Source organism: Macrobrachium nipponense, chromosome 20, assembly GCF_015104395.2.
Source record: "Macrobrachium nipponense isolate FS-2020 chromosome 20, ASM1510439v2, whole genome shotgun sequence".
NCBI lineage: Eukaryota > Metazoa > Arthropoda > Malacostraca > Decapoda > Palaemonidae > Macrobrachium > Macrobrachium nipponense.
In genome coordinates this window covers 53,928,225-53,941,229 of record NC_061089.1, presented here as the reverse complement: position 1 = coordinate 53,941,229, position 13,005 = coordinate 53,928,225, and the positions used below count along the sequence as shown (strand labels likewise).

Sequence of the window (13,005 nt, the reverse complement as noted above, 5' to 3'; positions counted from 1 at the left end):
TCGCAATTAGTTGAAGCAGAAAAATGCACTTCTCGTTTCAAAATACTTATCAGAGGTGGGAGAGAATCCGACCTATTAAAAACTTTATTTTCTGCTTTTTGCGTTGTATCTTTGGGTAGCCTGTTTCTCCTGACGCATAAGACAACGAGGAGGGAGACGGGGTTCTTACCTTATCGGGGGGCCAACGATTTGTATACCTGATCATATGCGTACAAATACTATGCTGTGTGGGTGCACTAGCGGGTACGGAATGCCTGCACGGCTCTACCTTAGAATAAGAGGGTAAAAAGCCTATAAAAACAACTCATACTCAGTTATATTAAATGACAGCAGAAACACTGTTATTGGAAAGTACTTGATTAAAAAATATCACGTCCTTCTTTATCAAGATATTTAAAAACTCTGAAGGTGCTAACAGTTTTAATGAAAATTTAGCTTAGAGCGTTAACTAACCAGTTGTCAAATTTAAGAAGTCTTTGTGTGCCTACCAAAACAAACCGCCATTCAGATTACGAATTACGAACAATATTTTCAACTAACTTCTGAATTTCAGCTCCTGCCATTTCCAGTGGGTCTTGCGCTCTGCACTGCACAAACCCAGTTTCCTTCGCTTACGAAACAGGTAAAGTTACAAATGAGTTTCTTACATTAATATTTACCTTTCTCATATTATGCAATACAATGCATAACAGATCATTATCGTATTTCGTAAATTAGCATTCTGAAATCCGTTGCAAACACTGTATTACTTTCAAGTCCGGATTTTTTTTTCTTTTATTACTAACTCTGTCAAACTGCCCAACTAGGGAAGAGTTATGTGTACGACTACTCAGCTGAGACGTCAGCATCCCTCCTTGGAGTTGCTGGGGATGACGCCAAGATGAAGATCACCTCGGTTGCCCATATTGATGTCTCTGGCCCCTGTGAATACATTCTGAGAGTAAGGAGCAGTTCCATTGGCATTCTCTCTTTAGATTAAAAATAACGCACACAAAAATTTCTGCGAGACGAAACTTGCTTGAGCGACTGTGATAAGCAATTGAATAAAAAAGAACTCGCACAAGAATGAGGGTAATAAGGGAGGAGTTGAAAAAAATGTCTTACACTGAAGGGAAAACATATGTCAAAGTACATTGTTTATATCAAGGTGAAGCTAGAAGACTATAAAATTCTGATAACAGTTCCAAAGTACACAAGCACTTTAGCATTAATAGTATAACTATTGATTGTTTTTTCAGCTTTCCAATGTCGTCTTAGAAGGTTCATCTCATACTGCAGAATTTGCTGAAGCTTTATCTAAGAACCCATTGAAATTCTCCTTCCAAGATGGAATGATCGAAAATATTTGCAGTGAGGTTTCTGAGCCAATGTGGGTCCTAAACATCAAGAGGGGTCTTCTCTCTACTTTCCAAAACACCATGACTTTCCATGGTGATGAGGTATGATCTAATTTCGGCTTTATCAATCTGTTTTCTACACACGAGTATCTTCAGTGTATGAGCAAATGGCATTTTGGTTTCAGTGTGAAACGTAGTGAAAGCTATGTATTAATAATTATTTTTTATTTAACTTTATAGACTCTTCAGGAAAAGGACGTGTCAGGTGTTTGTGAAACCGATTACAAGTCTGTCACTGAAGGCAACGTTGTCCATGTTGAGAGGATCACCAATATCAACTCATGCAGTGAAAGACCCGATTTTTCAACATTCATTACTTCTTCCAGTTATAACACTGACTCGCTGATTCAGAACATTAACCTCTTGAAGACAACAAATTTTTGCCACCAGAAGTTACAAGATGACATCATGATTAGCGCTGAGTGTGAGGAAATTTACAAGGCTCGGCCATTCGGAGAGGGACAAGAAGTGGCTATGACCAAGGTCAAGACAACTTTAGTGTTAAAGTCGCAAGAACCAGTACCAGGGGTATCAGGTGAGTCATGGTAAAAATGAATATGAAGTTTCGAATCCATACCTTTTTAGTTCACCTGTGAACAAAAGAAAAATAAATAGGACACCAAGATCTTGAATCCCAGATAGCAGGCTGTAAATTTAACTTTTCTTTTAATATATAACTATTCTTTGTTCCAGACTTCGAGTTCTACCGTAAATCTCTTGTTTATGAGGATGTCTTTGAGCCTGCTCCCGCTCATGTTGAACTTGTGGAGAAAATCCTGAATGACCTTATTACGTCGTCTCATGAGGAAGTTAAAAAAGAAACACCTGCCCTTTTCTCCAAACTTGTGGATGCTCTGAAAAACTTGGATTACTCACAGCTGAGTCAATTGCTAGGCAGTACCACCGAGCCTAAAACACATAAATTTTTGGTTGATGCAATGCCATTAGTAGGAACTGCATCTTCTATGGCAGTTGTTAGAGATTTAATCATTAATGGCAAATTGAATAACATTGAAAAGGACATTTGGTTTACCTCTTTGGTGTTCAACAAACACCCAACTGTCGAAATGCTGAACGCCATTGCTGTAAGTATTATTTTAATATATAATTTGTTACATAAAGAGCAAAATAATTTTGTTTGGGCAGTTAAACATATCTATAACAGATAGGTTAGTTTAAAGCTAATAGAAAAGCTTCATGGGATAACAAGAGTATAATTTTATATATAACCACTATGATCATTCTTCAACCTATACAATGGAACAACAAAAGCCATTGGAGGGAATCTTAAAAGATTATCAAAACACAGAAATATGTTCTCAGCGAACTTCTAAATGTCTATATGTGTAATTTACCAAATGTAATTTACCAGTTTATGCATCATTTTTCCATTGTATCCTTCACAGCCACTCCTCAAGACAAACCCAAGCCAAAAAGCTTTCCTGGGAACCTCAGCCCTCATCAACAACTTTTGCAAATTGCAAAACACATGTGAACAAGTACCTGTTGTCAAGGAGATCATTAATAATATTGAAATCGAGCTCGGTGCAGGATGTCGAACCACAAATGAAGATGAAAGAGAAAAAGTCCTTGTCGCTTTGAAAGCTTTAGGAAATGCTGGACACTGGGTAACTGCTAAATCTGTTTTGGAAACTTGCTACTTGGAAGAAAATGACATGGAAATTCGTGTTGCTGCTCTTGATGCTTGGAGGCACACCCCTTGTGAATATGACCGTTCAAATATTTTGGCTCTATTCCAAGATGAATCATACGACCCAGAATTGCGCATTGCTGCTTATCTTTCTCTTATGTCCTGTCCAACTCCTTCATTCATTGATATTGTAAAAGAAAGGCTTATCTCAGAAGGAGTCAACCAAGTAGGATCCTTCATTTGGACTCATATGACCAATCTTCAAGAATCGGCTGCCCCTGAAAAGCAATGGATGCATCACATGATTGGGGAGGAACTCCTACAAAAGAAATTCAGTTCAGATGCTTTGCGATTCTCCAGAAACTATGAGTCATCCTTTTTCATGAATGACTTGAACATAGGAGCATCAGTAGAAAGCAATGTTATTTTCAACACCAAGTCTTACCTTCCCCGTTCAGCTATGCTTAACCTCACACTTGATCTCTTTGGAGAATCAATTAACTTCTTTGAAATTGGAGGCAGGATTGATGGTTTTGAAGCATATATTGAACGTTTCTTTGGTTCCAATGGATATTTCCCTGAAGAACACATTGAACAAGTTCTGAGAACCATGAGGTCAAAATCAAATGCTGAATCAACCACACTGGAGGGCTTCTTGGACAAAATATCAGATGAGCCTGAGGGATCTTACTATTTAAGACTTTTTGGAAATGATCTCCACTATCACCATTTCCATGGAATGGAAAACTTTTTATCCTCCAGTACATCAAGTCCTCTTGACCTTTTATTGGATCTCGTTAGACAAGGTAAGGTTGATTATACAAAATCTTTCCAAATAATGGACTCCCACATAAACATTCCGACAATATCTGGTTTGCCATTAATTCTTGATTCTAAAATGACTGGTACCTTTGGACTGGAAATGACAAGCAACTTCCAAGCAAAAGGTTTCTCAGACTTTAATGTTCAGGGTCATTTACATCCTTCTGCTGCCTTAGAATTTGATGGCCTTATGCTGATCGATGCCCATTTATCAAAAACTGGTGTGAAAATGTGCACTACACTTCACACTTCCACACTTTTAGATGGTAAAGTGCAAATTCAAGAAGGAAAAGTGGTTGACATAGCAATCAACACTCCAAAAGATAAAATAGAAATTTTTGATGTTCAAGGGGAATTCTTTTATCTTACTGACGACCATGAAGAAAAGAAAGAAACTGAAGGCAGAAAATTGTTTGATGGCTGTTCCTCAGACGTTCTTGGCTTGGCCATCTGTGGAACCACTCAAGTCAGCCCACTTGGACCTTTTGCAGCTGATGTCTACCTGAAAAAGACTGGAACGCAGACAGGTTATATTTTCCAGTTTAAGCAACAGTCAGATAAGTTTGAACTTCTTGTGGATACACCTGGGTCACTTGAGGATCACAAAATTGCCATTACCATTACTAAAGCACCAAACTCCATTACTGCTGATATCTATACACCAATCAAGTCGGCAAAAGGAACATTAGAATACATCTGGACAAACTCAAATAAGAAGATGAAATGTGCTTTGATCTTAGACAGTGGCGACACCTATGCAATTGAAACTAGTTTGCTGAAGACTGCAGAGGATGTTACAGTCTTTGCACCATCAATTGTTCTAACAATGCCTTATGGTGAAATTCTAAATATTCAAGGAATTGTTAAAACAAAACTCGATTATTATGACACAAAGATATTTACAAAATTAAATACTGTGTATGAAATGAGAGGTCAACATACATTCCAGCTAGAGGCTGAAGTCATAAAAACGCTTACAGATTCAATGAGCACATATTCTCTTCGCGGAGCAATAGATCCATCTCAGTACCCTGAATTAAAAGCTTCAGTAGATCTGACTTTCACAGAAGTTGAGCATCAGCAATACAAAACCGAGGTAAGGATTCATACCATTTTCATTTCTCTATAATCATTTAAGAGCTTTTTATAACAACTGGAATACAGAATATATGTAGTTAATGGAAAAAACACAGTATTTTTATTGAAAAAATCTACTAAGCTTTATCAGTGAAGCTATCTCTATTTGCAGGTAAACGCAGTGATTAAAGGCAAAACATACATGTTTGAAGGCAAGTTGCAAGACAACTCGGTACGAGGAAAGTTCAACGTTATTGCTGATGCATCTATTGTAGCACCGTCTCTTGATATAAAAGGAACACTAGGAATATATGCAGATTCAGAAAAGGCTAACACAAATTTGCATATATTAGCGAATGGACAGAATTATGGCCTGAAATTAGAGGGAACAAAATCTTCTGTGTTGATTGAGGCTAATGTCATCCGGCACATCCTTCTTAACGCTTATGTAAGAATCCCTTATTACAAATCACCTTTATTCTAAATATTGCATAGCAACTATTTCTATTTTGACTTGGTTGTTACTTCATACAGAAACCCCCGTGCTTGAAATTAGTAAATTATGTGTAGTCACACGAAATAATTCCAATTCTTAAACATAATTTAAAGTTTGAGAATACAAAATAAATTCCTTTAAGCCCAATAGTTTGACCAAAATAAGTTTTATTGTAGGTTTATATAATCTAAATGGTGTTTGTGGATGCAGGTATCTGAGAGCCCTGAATTAAAGAAGTTACATGTCACTGGTGAATGGAACAAAGATGTTGACCCAACAGCTTCATTTTTGATAGAGGGACAAATATCAGGAGCTTCAGCTATGGCCCATGTCAAGTAAGTCCCATAAGTGACAACACTGCCTATTGTTAAAAATCTTGTAGAAATAACTAAATCCTCAGTATTTCCCTATATGTTTACTGCAATAAATTTCTTGTGTTTTCCAGGTTTCTTGAACAGGAGGCAACCTTCAAATGCACATTATTAGATAATGCAATAAACCTTGAAGGTATTTGGAATGGCAAAACAGCAACTGCTCTCATATCATACTCTTTGGGTGAGACCAAGTCCATATCAGTTTTAGTTCAAACACCTTTTACTGGATTAGAAAAACAAGAAGCAACTGTATTAGTCACCTTGAAGAATTACGAGATTAACTCCCAGTTCACAGCTTCCTGGAAAAATTCTCAGCAAATAACTCTGAATGTCGTCGGTAAGCTAGAGCCAGGAAGAACAAGCAATGCCTTGCACTCTGAAATCATTTTCAGCAGCAGCTTACCTCACTTTGAACATGTCAACTTAAAGCTAGAACATGAAATGAAAGAGGACTCTATTAAGACAGATTTACTTGCCACCTGGAACAATTGGAAAATCACATCTGCCTTCCAACTTCTTCACAATAGTGATGGGATTCAATCTAACCTTTCCCTGGATACTCCATTCACTGAAAAGATTCTTATCAACTTGAACCATGTTTTGAGTAATAATGATCTTACTTCAATTATTGAAGCTAAATATGGTGAGAAAGTGGTCTCAGTCAATATCAAAGGTGTTGTTGTTCTTGGTCTTGAGCAAGACATCAATCTAACTTTGAAAATTAATATTCCTTTATCTTCAGTCTCTGAAATTACTGCTCTTATTAATTACAAATTCAACTGGCAACAACTTAGCCTTGACTTTGAAGGCATTATGCAGGACAAGAAAGCAATGTTCCATCTGAATGGAGAATTATCAGTTGCTGAATCAACACAACTTGTTGGAGATCTTCGATTCATTACACCATTTAACCACCCAGTCACAGCAACTCTTGAACATGTCAGCAATATGGAGGAATTAGAAACTAAATTTGAGTTGACAAGATTCTGGTCAAACTATGGTAATCTCAAATTTCATGCAAAAGGGAACATGAAATCTGCAAATGACATTGTCCTTTTAGCAGACTTCTTTACTCCTTCCACAAAGGCCTCTCTCTCAATAAATCACAAAGTGACTGACACCAAAATGATCTCTACCTTGGATGTTCATTTTAATGCTGACAAAATCACTGTTTATCTCAATGGACTACTTGATGTTTCTAAAAGTCTGGCTAACATGGAAGCAATCATCGGTTCTACAATTAGTGGTCTGGATGACCTGAAGGTTACTATTGACACCTCAAAAAATGGAAAGGACAGAATAACTAAGATGATCTTTACTAAAATGGAACAGTCTGTTACTATTGACCATGTTATATCTGTTACTGATATCTGGAACTGGGAGAACACATTCACCATCAATAGAATGTATAAGCTTAAAAATGTACATTCATATTCTGGAACTCTTTCCAAACACGATATGGAATGGCAATGGGACACAAAATCTGTTCATCTTGACATAATATTTGATAACAAGAGCAGTGGAAATGTGAATAAATTTGATACTGTTGTCACACTGGAAACACCTTGGACTGGGACTGAAGAAATTAAAGCAGAAGTTCACCATGAAGATGATGGAGTTCAATACAAACCTGTAGTTATCCTGGAATATGTACCTGGACGTAAATTGGAACTTGAAACTCTTATTGTTTTTGGCAAAGTCTTTTCGTATGAATCTATCTTAAGAACTCCATTCATGGAAACATTAGCTTACAAGATGAAGCTAGATTTATCACCAAGAAAGATCGCACATCTGATTCTCAGCTTGGGTGAAAAACATATCACCCTTGATGTTACTGGTGAACTACACAATGGAAAAATGGATAGCAGTTTAAACATCCAATCAACCTTCCTCAATTTTCCAGTTACTGCTGCAGCTTCTTATGACTTCATTTCATCTGAGAAAAATATTCATCTTATAGCCACTTATGGGAAAAAGTTTGAAATTACAGGATTGCTCACTGGTTCCATTAATGAAGGAAACTGGTCATTAATAGCTGATATCCCACTGGATGTTTTGCAACATATTGAATTGACTGGTAAATGGGTTTATAATACCAGTAAGGTAAACATTGAAGTTAACTCTCATGTTACTTCATTTGAAAACATGACTTTTGAAGTTATGTATGATGTAAATGAGAAAAATGGAGAAGCCAAGATGACTTATGGTACAAAAGCAATTCATCTTACAGGGAAATATGAGGCAGAGACAATCGCGCTTGAAGTTGTTACTCCATTCAACGGATGGGAGAAAATGAAGGTTTCCTTATTCCTAAGTGAAACTGCAGTTAATGCTTTTGTATCTAAAAATGACAAAATAATTTCTGTCAAAGGATCACTGCATGTTAAACTAGAGAAAGGAACCATCAACCTAGCCATCAACACTCCTTTCACAGGCTATGAAGAAATTTCAGCTACCATTGTATATTCTCTGAGAGGACCAGTGAAGCAAATTAAGCTAGATTCAACTTTTGCCACTGGTCAGATTTCTCTTTTGGGTGTCATTGACCTTTCCAAAGATTTGTCTCCTATGATGAAGCTAGAAGTCACCACACCATTTGAAGTTGTCAAGAAGATTGGAGGAGAAGCCACCTGGGACTTAAGTCACACCATGAAAACAGCAGTCATTAAAGCTCACAGGAATGATCATCATTATCACTGGCAGTTAGAGGTATCTTCAGAAGCTCTCTCAAAAGTCCATATTAAATCAGAAATAACCACTCCTTTTGAGGGATGGACAAATGTTCTTCTTCAAGGTAACACTGATTTAACAAAAATGCCTTACAGCTTTAAATTTGCTTTGGATAAAGAAGGAGCTGTTCATGAAGTCGAAGGAAACTTCAATCTTGAAAATAATGCAATTGCTGCTCAACTAATGACCCCAATTCCTGGATTGGAGGTTATAGATCTTTCAGGTACATTTAGCTGGGAAGAAAATCACTTCACTGGAAATTTTGAAGCTACAAAATCTGGAGACAAATTCCACCTTACCACTGACATTCTTCTTAACACATCCAAGCCCAAACTTCATATCATTTTAGAAACCCCTATTCCCACTATATCTAAAGTGGAACTTGTATTTGATTCTAATCTGGTTGACAGCCATAAAAGCTTACTTTTCACCTTCACCCTGAATGGCACAGTCTATTCTCTTAACTTTGAAGGAGAAATGGTGCACAAAAATGGTTATGTTAAAATCCTGGTCCAGTCACCAATTACTGGATTCAGTGCCGTTGACATTCATGCTAAATATGATTTAACAAGGGATATTAAAACTGCTGAAGCTGATTTTAAGATAGAAGATGATTCCAAACACTTTTATCTTAAGACCAGTGTCCAAAAGAACAACTTCCACATAGAGATTCATACACCATTCAAAGGTTTTGAGTTAATCAAGATGATTGGCGACTACTCTGCACAAAATGATAAACATACAGTTCTAGCATCATTTGAGAAAGATCATATGAAATATGATTACAATGCAGATGTTACCATCACTGACTACAGTGTATCAATTGGATTTTCAACTCCAATGGAAATGATCAAGAATGTAGTTGTAAACTTGAAATATGAACTTTACAAGAATGGCATTGAAAGCATGCTTCACTTCAAAAGGAATGAGGAAATTTATGAAATGAAAACTCGTGCAATCTTCACTCCCATGAAATCTGAACTTTTGGTAGGAGTAAAAACTCCATTTGCTAACTGGGAGAAACTCAGTCTTGATGTCAAATATGACATTCTCTCTGAAATGAAATTAGCCTCATTATTCATTCAAAAAGGTAGTTTTGAAAAGACAATTACTGTTGAAGGAGAATATACAATGAATTCAGGAGCTATAAAATTACATGTTCCTATACAAGGATATGAAGTTCTCGGAGCTTCATACACTCTGAACTTGAAAGATCACAATAGGAAACTAGAAGCTAGTTTAAAAATGTATATGAATTCCAATGAATGGAACTTCAGTGTTCATGGAGAATATGCTCCCAATAAGATCACCATTATGTTCCAAACTCCATTTGACGCTGTTAAATCGATAATTGTAGATGGAAACATTGAATTCAACGAGAAATCTGGGTACCTAAACATTGAACTAGGTACATATAAATTTAATGTTCAATTATCATATGCAGTGAATGACATAGTCATTCAACTTACAACACCATTTGATATCTTAAAGCTCATCTACTTTGGATTCACTTACCACTGGACAGAAAGCCAGAAAGATGCTACACTAACAGTAACTTACAATGAAAATAATTACGTACTTCAAGGAATTCTGAATCTATCCCCACGCACTTCAGAAGTTTCTTTGCAGGCTACTTCTCCAGTTCCTGGTTTCGGTAATGTTGCTATGATGATCAAATACGATATAGACAACCTTAATGAAATCATTATGTCTAAAATGACAACTGACCAGTATGAATACTTCTTCAAACTTGGAGCAGGTACTGAAGGCACGCAAGCTCATCTTAATTGGGACTTCACTTCTACCTTTTCTGGATGGAATCATGTCCAATTCCTTGCTAATGTAAACTGGTCTCCAGATCAAAGGACTTTCGAAATATCTCTTGGAAAAGGTGACAACCTGAAAGCTATATCCATTTCTGGACATTTAACAGGATTCTCTGAGGGCTCACTTAATATCCACACTCCATTCATCGGTATGGAAAAAATGGGTGGCCATTTCAAATTTGTACCAGGAGAAAAATTAGTAGGAAAGCTGGATTTACATCTCCCTTTCTACCTGATCCCTAAAATTGAAGGAGAAGTGAAACTCGATCTTAATGGAAAAATTAATGGTGATGCACATTTAAATATTGCAGGAGAGCTATATACCATGAAGTGCAATCTTGTCGGCTCATCCTTTGAAGAAGGATACAGTGGGACTTTGATGATCTATACTCCAATTCATGATCTGTCCAGAATTGTTTTGAACGGAAACATTTTCATTAAAGCCTTGAATTCTTTGCAGGCTCACATGAAGATTGAATTACCATCTGGTGTTTATGAATTAGATTTAAAAGGTGATTTTGCTTTAGGAGAGTCTTCCTTCCTACTTGACTTGGACACAACAGTTATGAATGTGAACAGAAAACTGACTGTTGATGCAAAGTACCCATCCCTTAAAGATTTAGAAGTGACTTGTATCACTGTTCTTGAATCTAGGATACATAAGATTCATGGCAAATTTAACGTTGCTACCAGCCACACTGAGGGAGCCTTGGTATTTGATTCACCTATTATTGAAGGTTCAAGACAGATTTCTTTTGATATCACATTTCCTAGTGAGACAAATCAACATGTTTCTCTCGCTGTAACTCTAGTTGCATCTGCACAGCATTCATTCAAATTGGAACTGAACCTAATGAATGGGGTTGAGTTCCTTTTCAAAGCAGATTCTCCACTTTTCGAAACATTTTCTGTAGTCTGCAAAGCCAGTACTGATACAGCTGTGGTCATGATTGAAACCCCATCTGGAGTCCACAAGATTCAAGCTTCCTGGAGACTGACCTACAAAATGCCAGCTGATTATCTTCTGTCATTAGAAACCTCATCGCCACTGCTGCCTAGTGACTTTGTAATCAATACCCTCCTTAATGGTGACAAATCCAGCATGAATTTCAAAACAGAACTGATGGTTGGTGGTGAGAAAAACGTGATTGAAGGTTCATATTCCTTGGCTAAAAATGCTATTGACTTTTCACTCAATGTGGAATCTCCTCCAATGAACATTAACAAAGCAACTTTAGCAGCAGTAATGGCCTTCACAAGTACAGTTAAAATGCAGATCACAGGTACCTTTAATGGAGAAGTAAACACCTTTGACTTGGTTTATGAGAAGGAAACCAGGAATTTCCATGTAGAAATTACTTCTCCTTTCATTCCTACTGGAATGGCTCGAGGGGAAGGTCAAATAACAGGTGAAATGCTGAAAGATATGAAGATCAAGATGGCGCTCCTGAACAATGAACAGACCATATCTGGGGTCATAAACATGAAAGCTTTGTCTCAAGATGACATGAAGATTAATGTTGTCATTACCACACCATTCACAGGATACAAGAAGATGAAGTTTGGGGCCCAGTACATGAAAAATGAAGAGACAAAGATTGTCTTCTTTGTTGATAAACCCGTTAAGTTTAATACTGAGGTTCTCCTTAAAAACACCGAAAAAGAGGTCCGCGTATTTCTGAATGTCGAAACACCAATTGAAGACTTGAAGAAAATTGAGGGAGAAATGAGGATTCCATTCAACGCCGTTGCCCCCAAGATTTCTGCCGATGTGGTGATTGGAGGTGCCAGATATGGCGGTCATTTCACACTCAGGACTAAGGCTCCATTTGAATTGGGAGCTGGATATAAGTTTGCAGAGAAATCACACAGCTTCCATATCAAAACTGATTCTTCTTTCTTCTCTATGTTTGCATAAAGGCTTAACGAACCTTACGTGTAAAATGCCTGGAGGCATTTTGCCATATTGCTAACTGTGCCGAATTTGAAGATCTATGGAACAAGAAAATAAATTTTATACTTTACACATACAAACCCCCCTGTTTGTAAATAAACGAATAATAAATTTGCCAGATATGTATGAATTCTTTTTATATCCTCATGCTTTGACAAGAGTTATAAAAAATAATTTTGCCAAATTCATTGTAGTATCTTCTGTTAAATCCGGTACTAAAAAGAGCTACTGCTCCTTTGCATTGACAATGGGAAATTTGTTTCCACAACTATAACAAGATAATCATACATTAACACGGTATTATTGAAATTATCATATCACAGCTAAAATGGAATACCATGCAAAAAGTAATTACCTTAAGGGAACATTAATATTGAAACAGGTAATAACCATATTCTACTGCCAAATGGTGAACAAGATTCAACCTGCAAATGTTGCGTTGTATAAATGATGTGCTAGTATTATACCATGGTTCTTTATCATTGTGTACCAGCAAGGTATCAAGAGATTCTACATCACGAACAATGCACTATAAGTGCATTTCATAAAAAAAACAACCCCTTACCCAAAAAGAATCAATTCTAATTGTTCAATAATTATCTTAAAAAGTGATGAATCGTGGATCAAATTTCACTCCTTTGTAAAATCGTGATTTATACAAATGACGTGTTTGTTTCG

At 36.7% G+C, this 13,005-nt stretch overlaps 1 protein-coding gene across 1 annotated transcript in view; it reads left to right on the top strand.

Annotated features, from left to right (window-relative positions):
* Positions 1 to 12,453, top strand: part of LOC135225850 (uncharacterized) — a 13,972-nt gene extending 1,519 nt beyond the window's left edge. Inside the window, exons 2-10 of the mRNA XM_064265395.1 lie at positions 554 to 622; positions 807 to 940; positions 1,239 to 1,439; positions 1,578 to 1,932; positions 2,091 to 2,482; positions 2,804 to 4,966; positions 5,120 to 5,395; positions 5,654 to 5,778; positions 5,889 to 12,453. Of these exons, the coding sequence (XP_064121465.1) occupies positions 554 to 622; positions 807 to 940; positions 1,239 to 1,439; positions 1,578 to 1,932; positions 2,091 to 2,482; positions 2,804 to 4,966; positions 5,120 to 5,395; positions 5,654 to 5,778; positions 5,889 to 12,291 (10,118 nt within the window). The 3' untranslated portion in view covers positions 12,292 to 12,453. The remainder of the gene's footprint in view (positions 1 to 553; positions 623 to 806; positions 941 to 1,238; positions 1,440 to 1,577; positions 1,933 to 2,090; positions 2,483 to 2,803; positions 4,967 to 5,119; positions 5,396 to 5,653; positions 5,779 to 5,888) is intronic.
* The last annotated feature ends 552 nt before the right edge of the window (positions 12,454 to 13,005 follow it).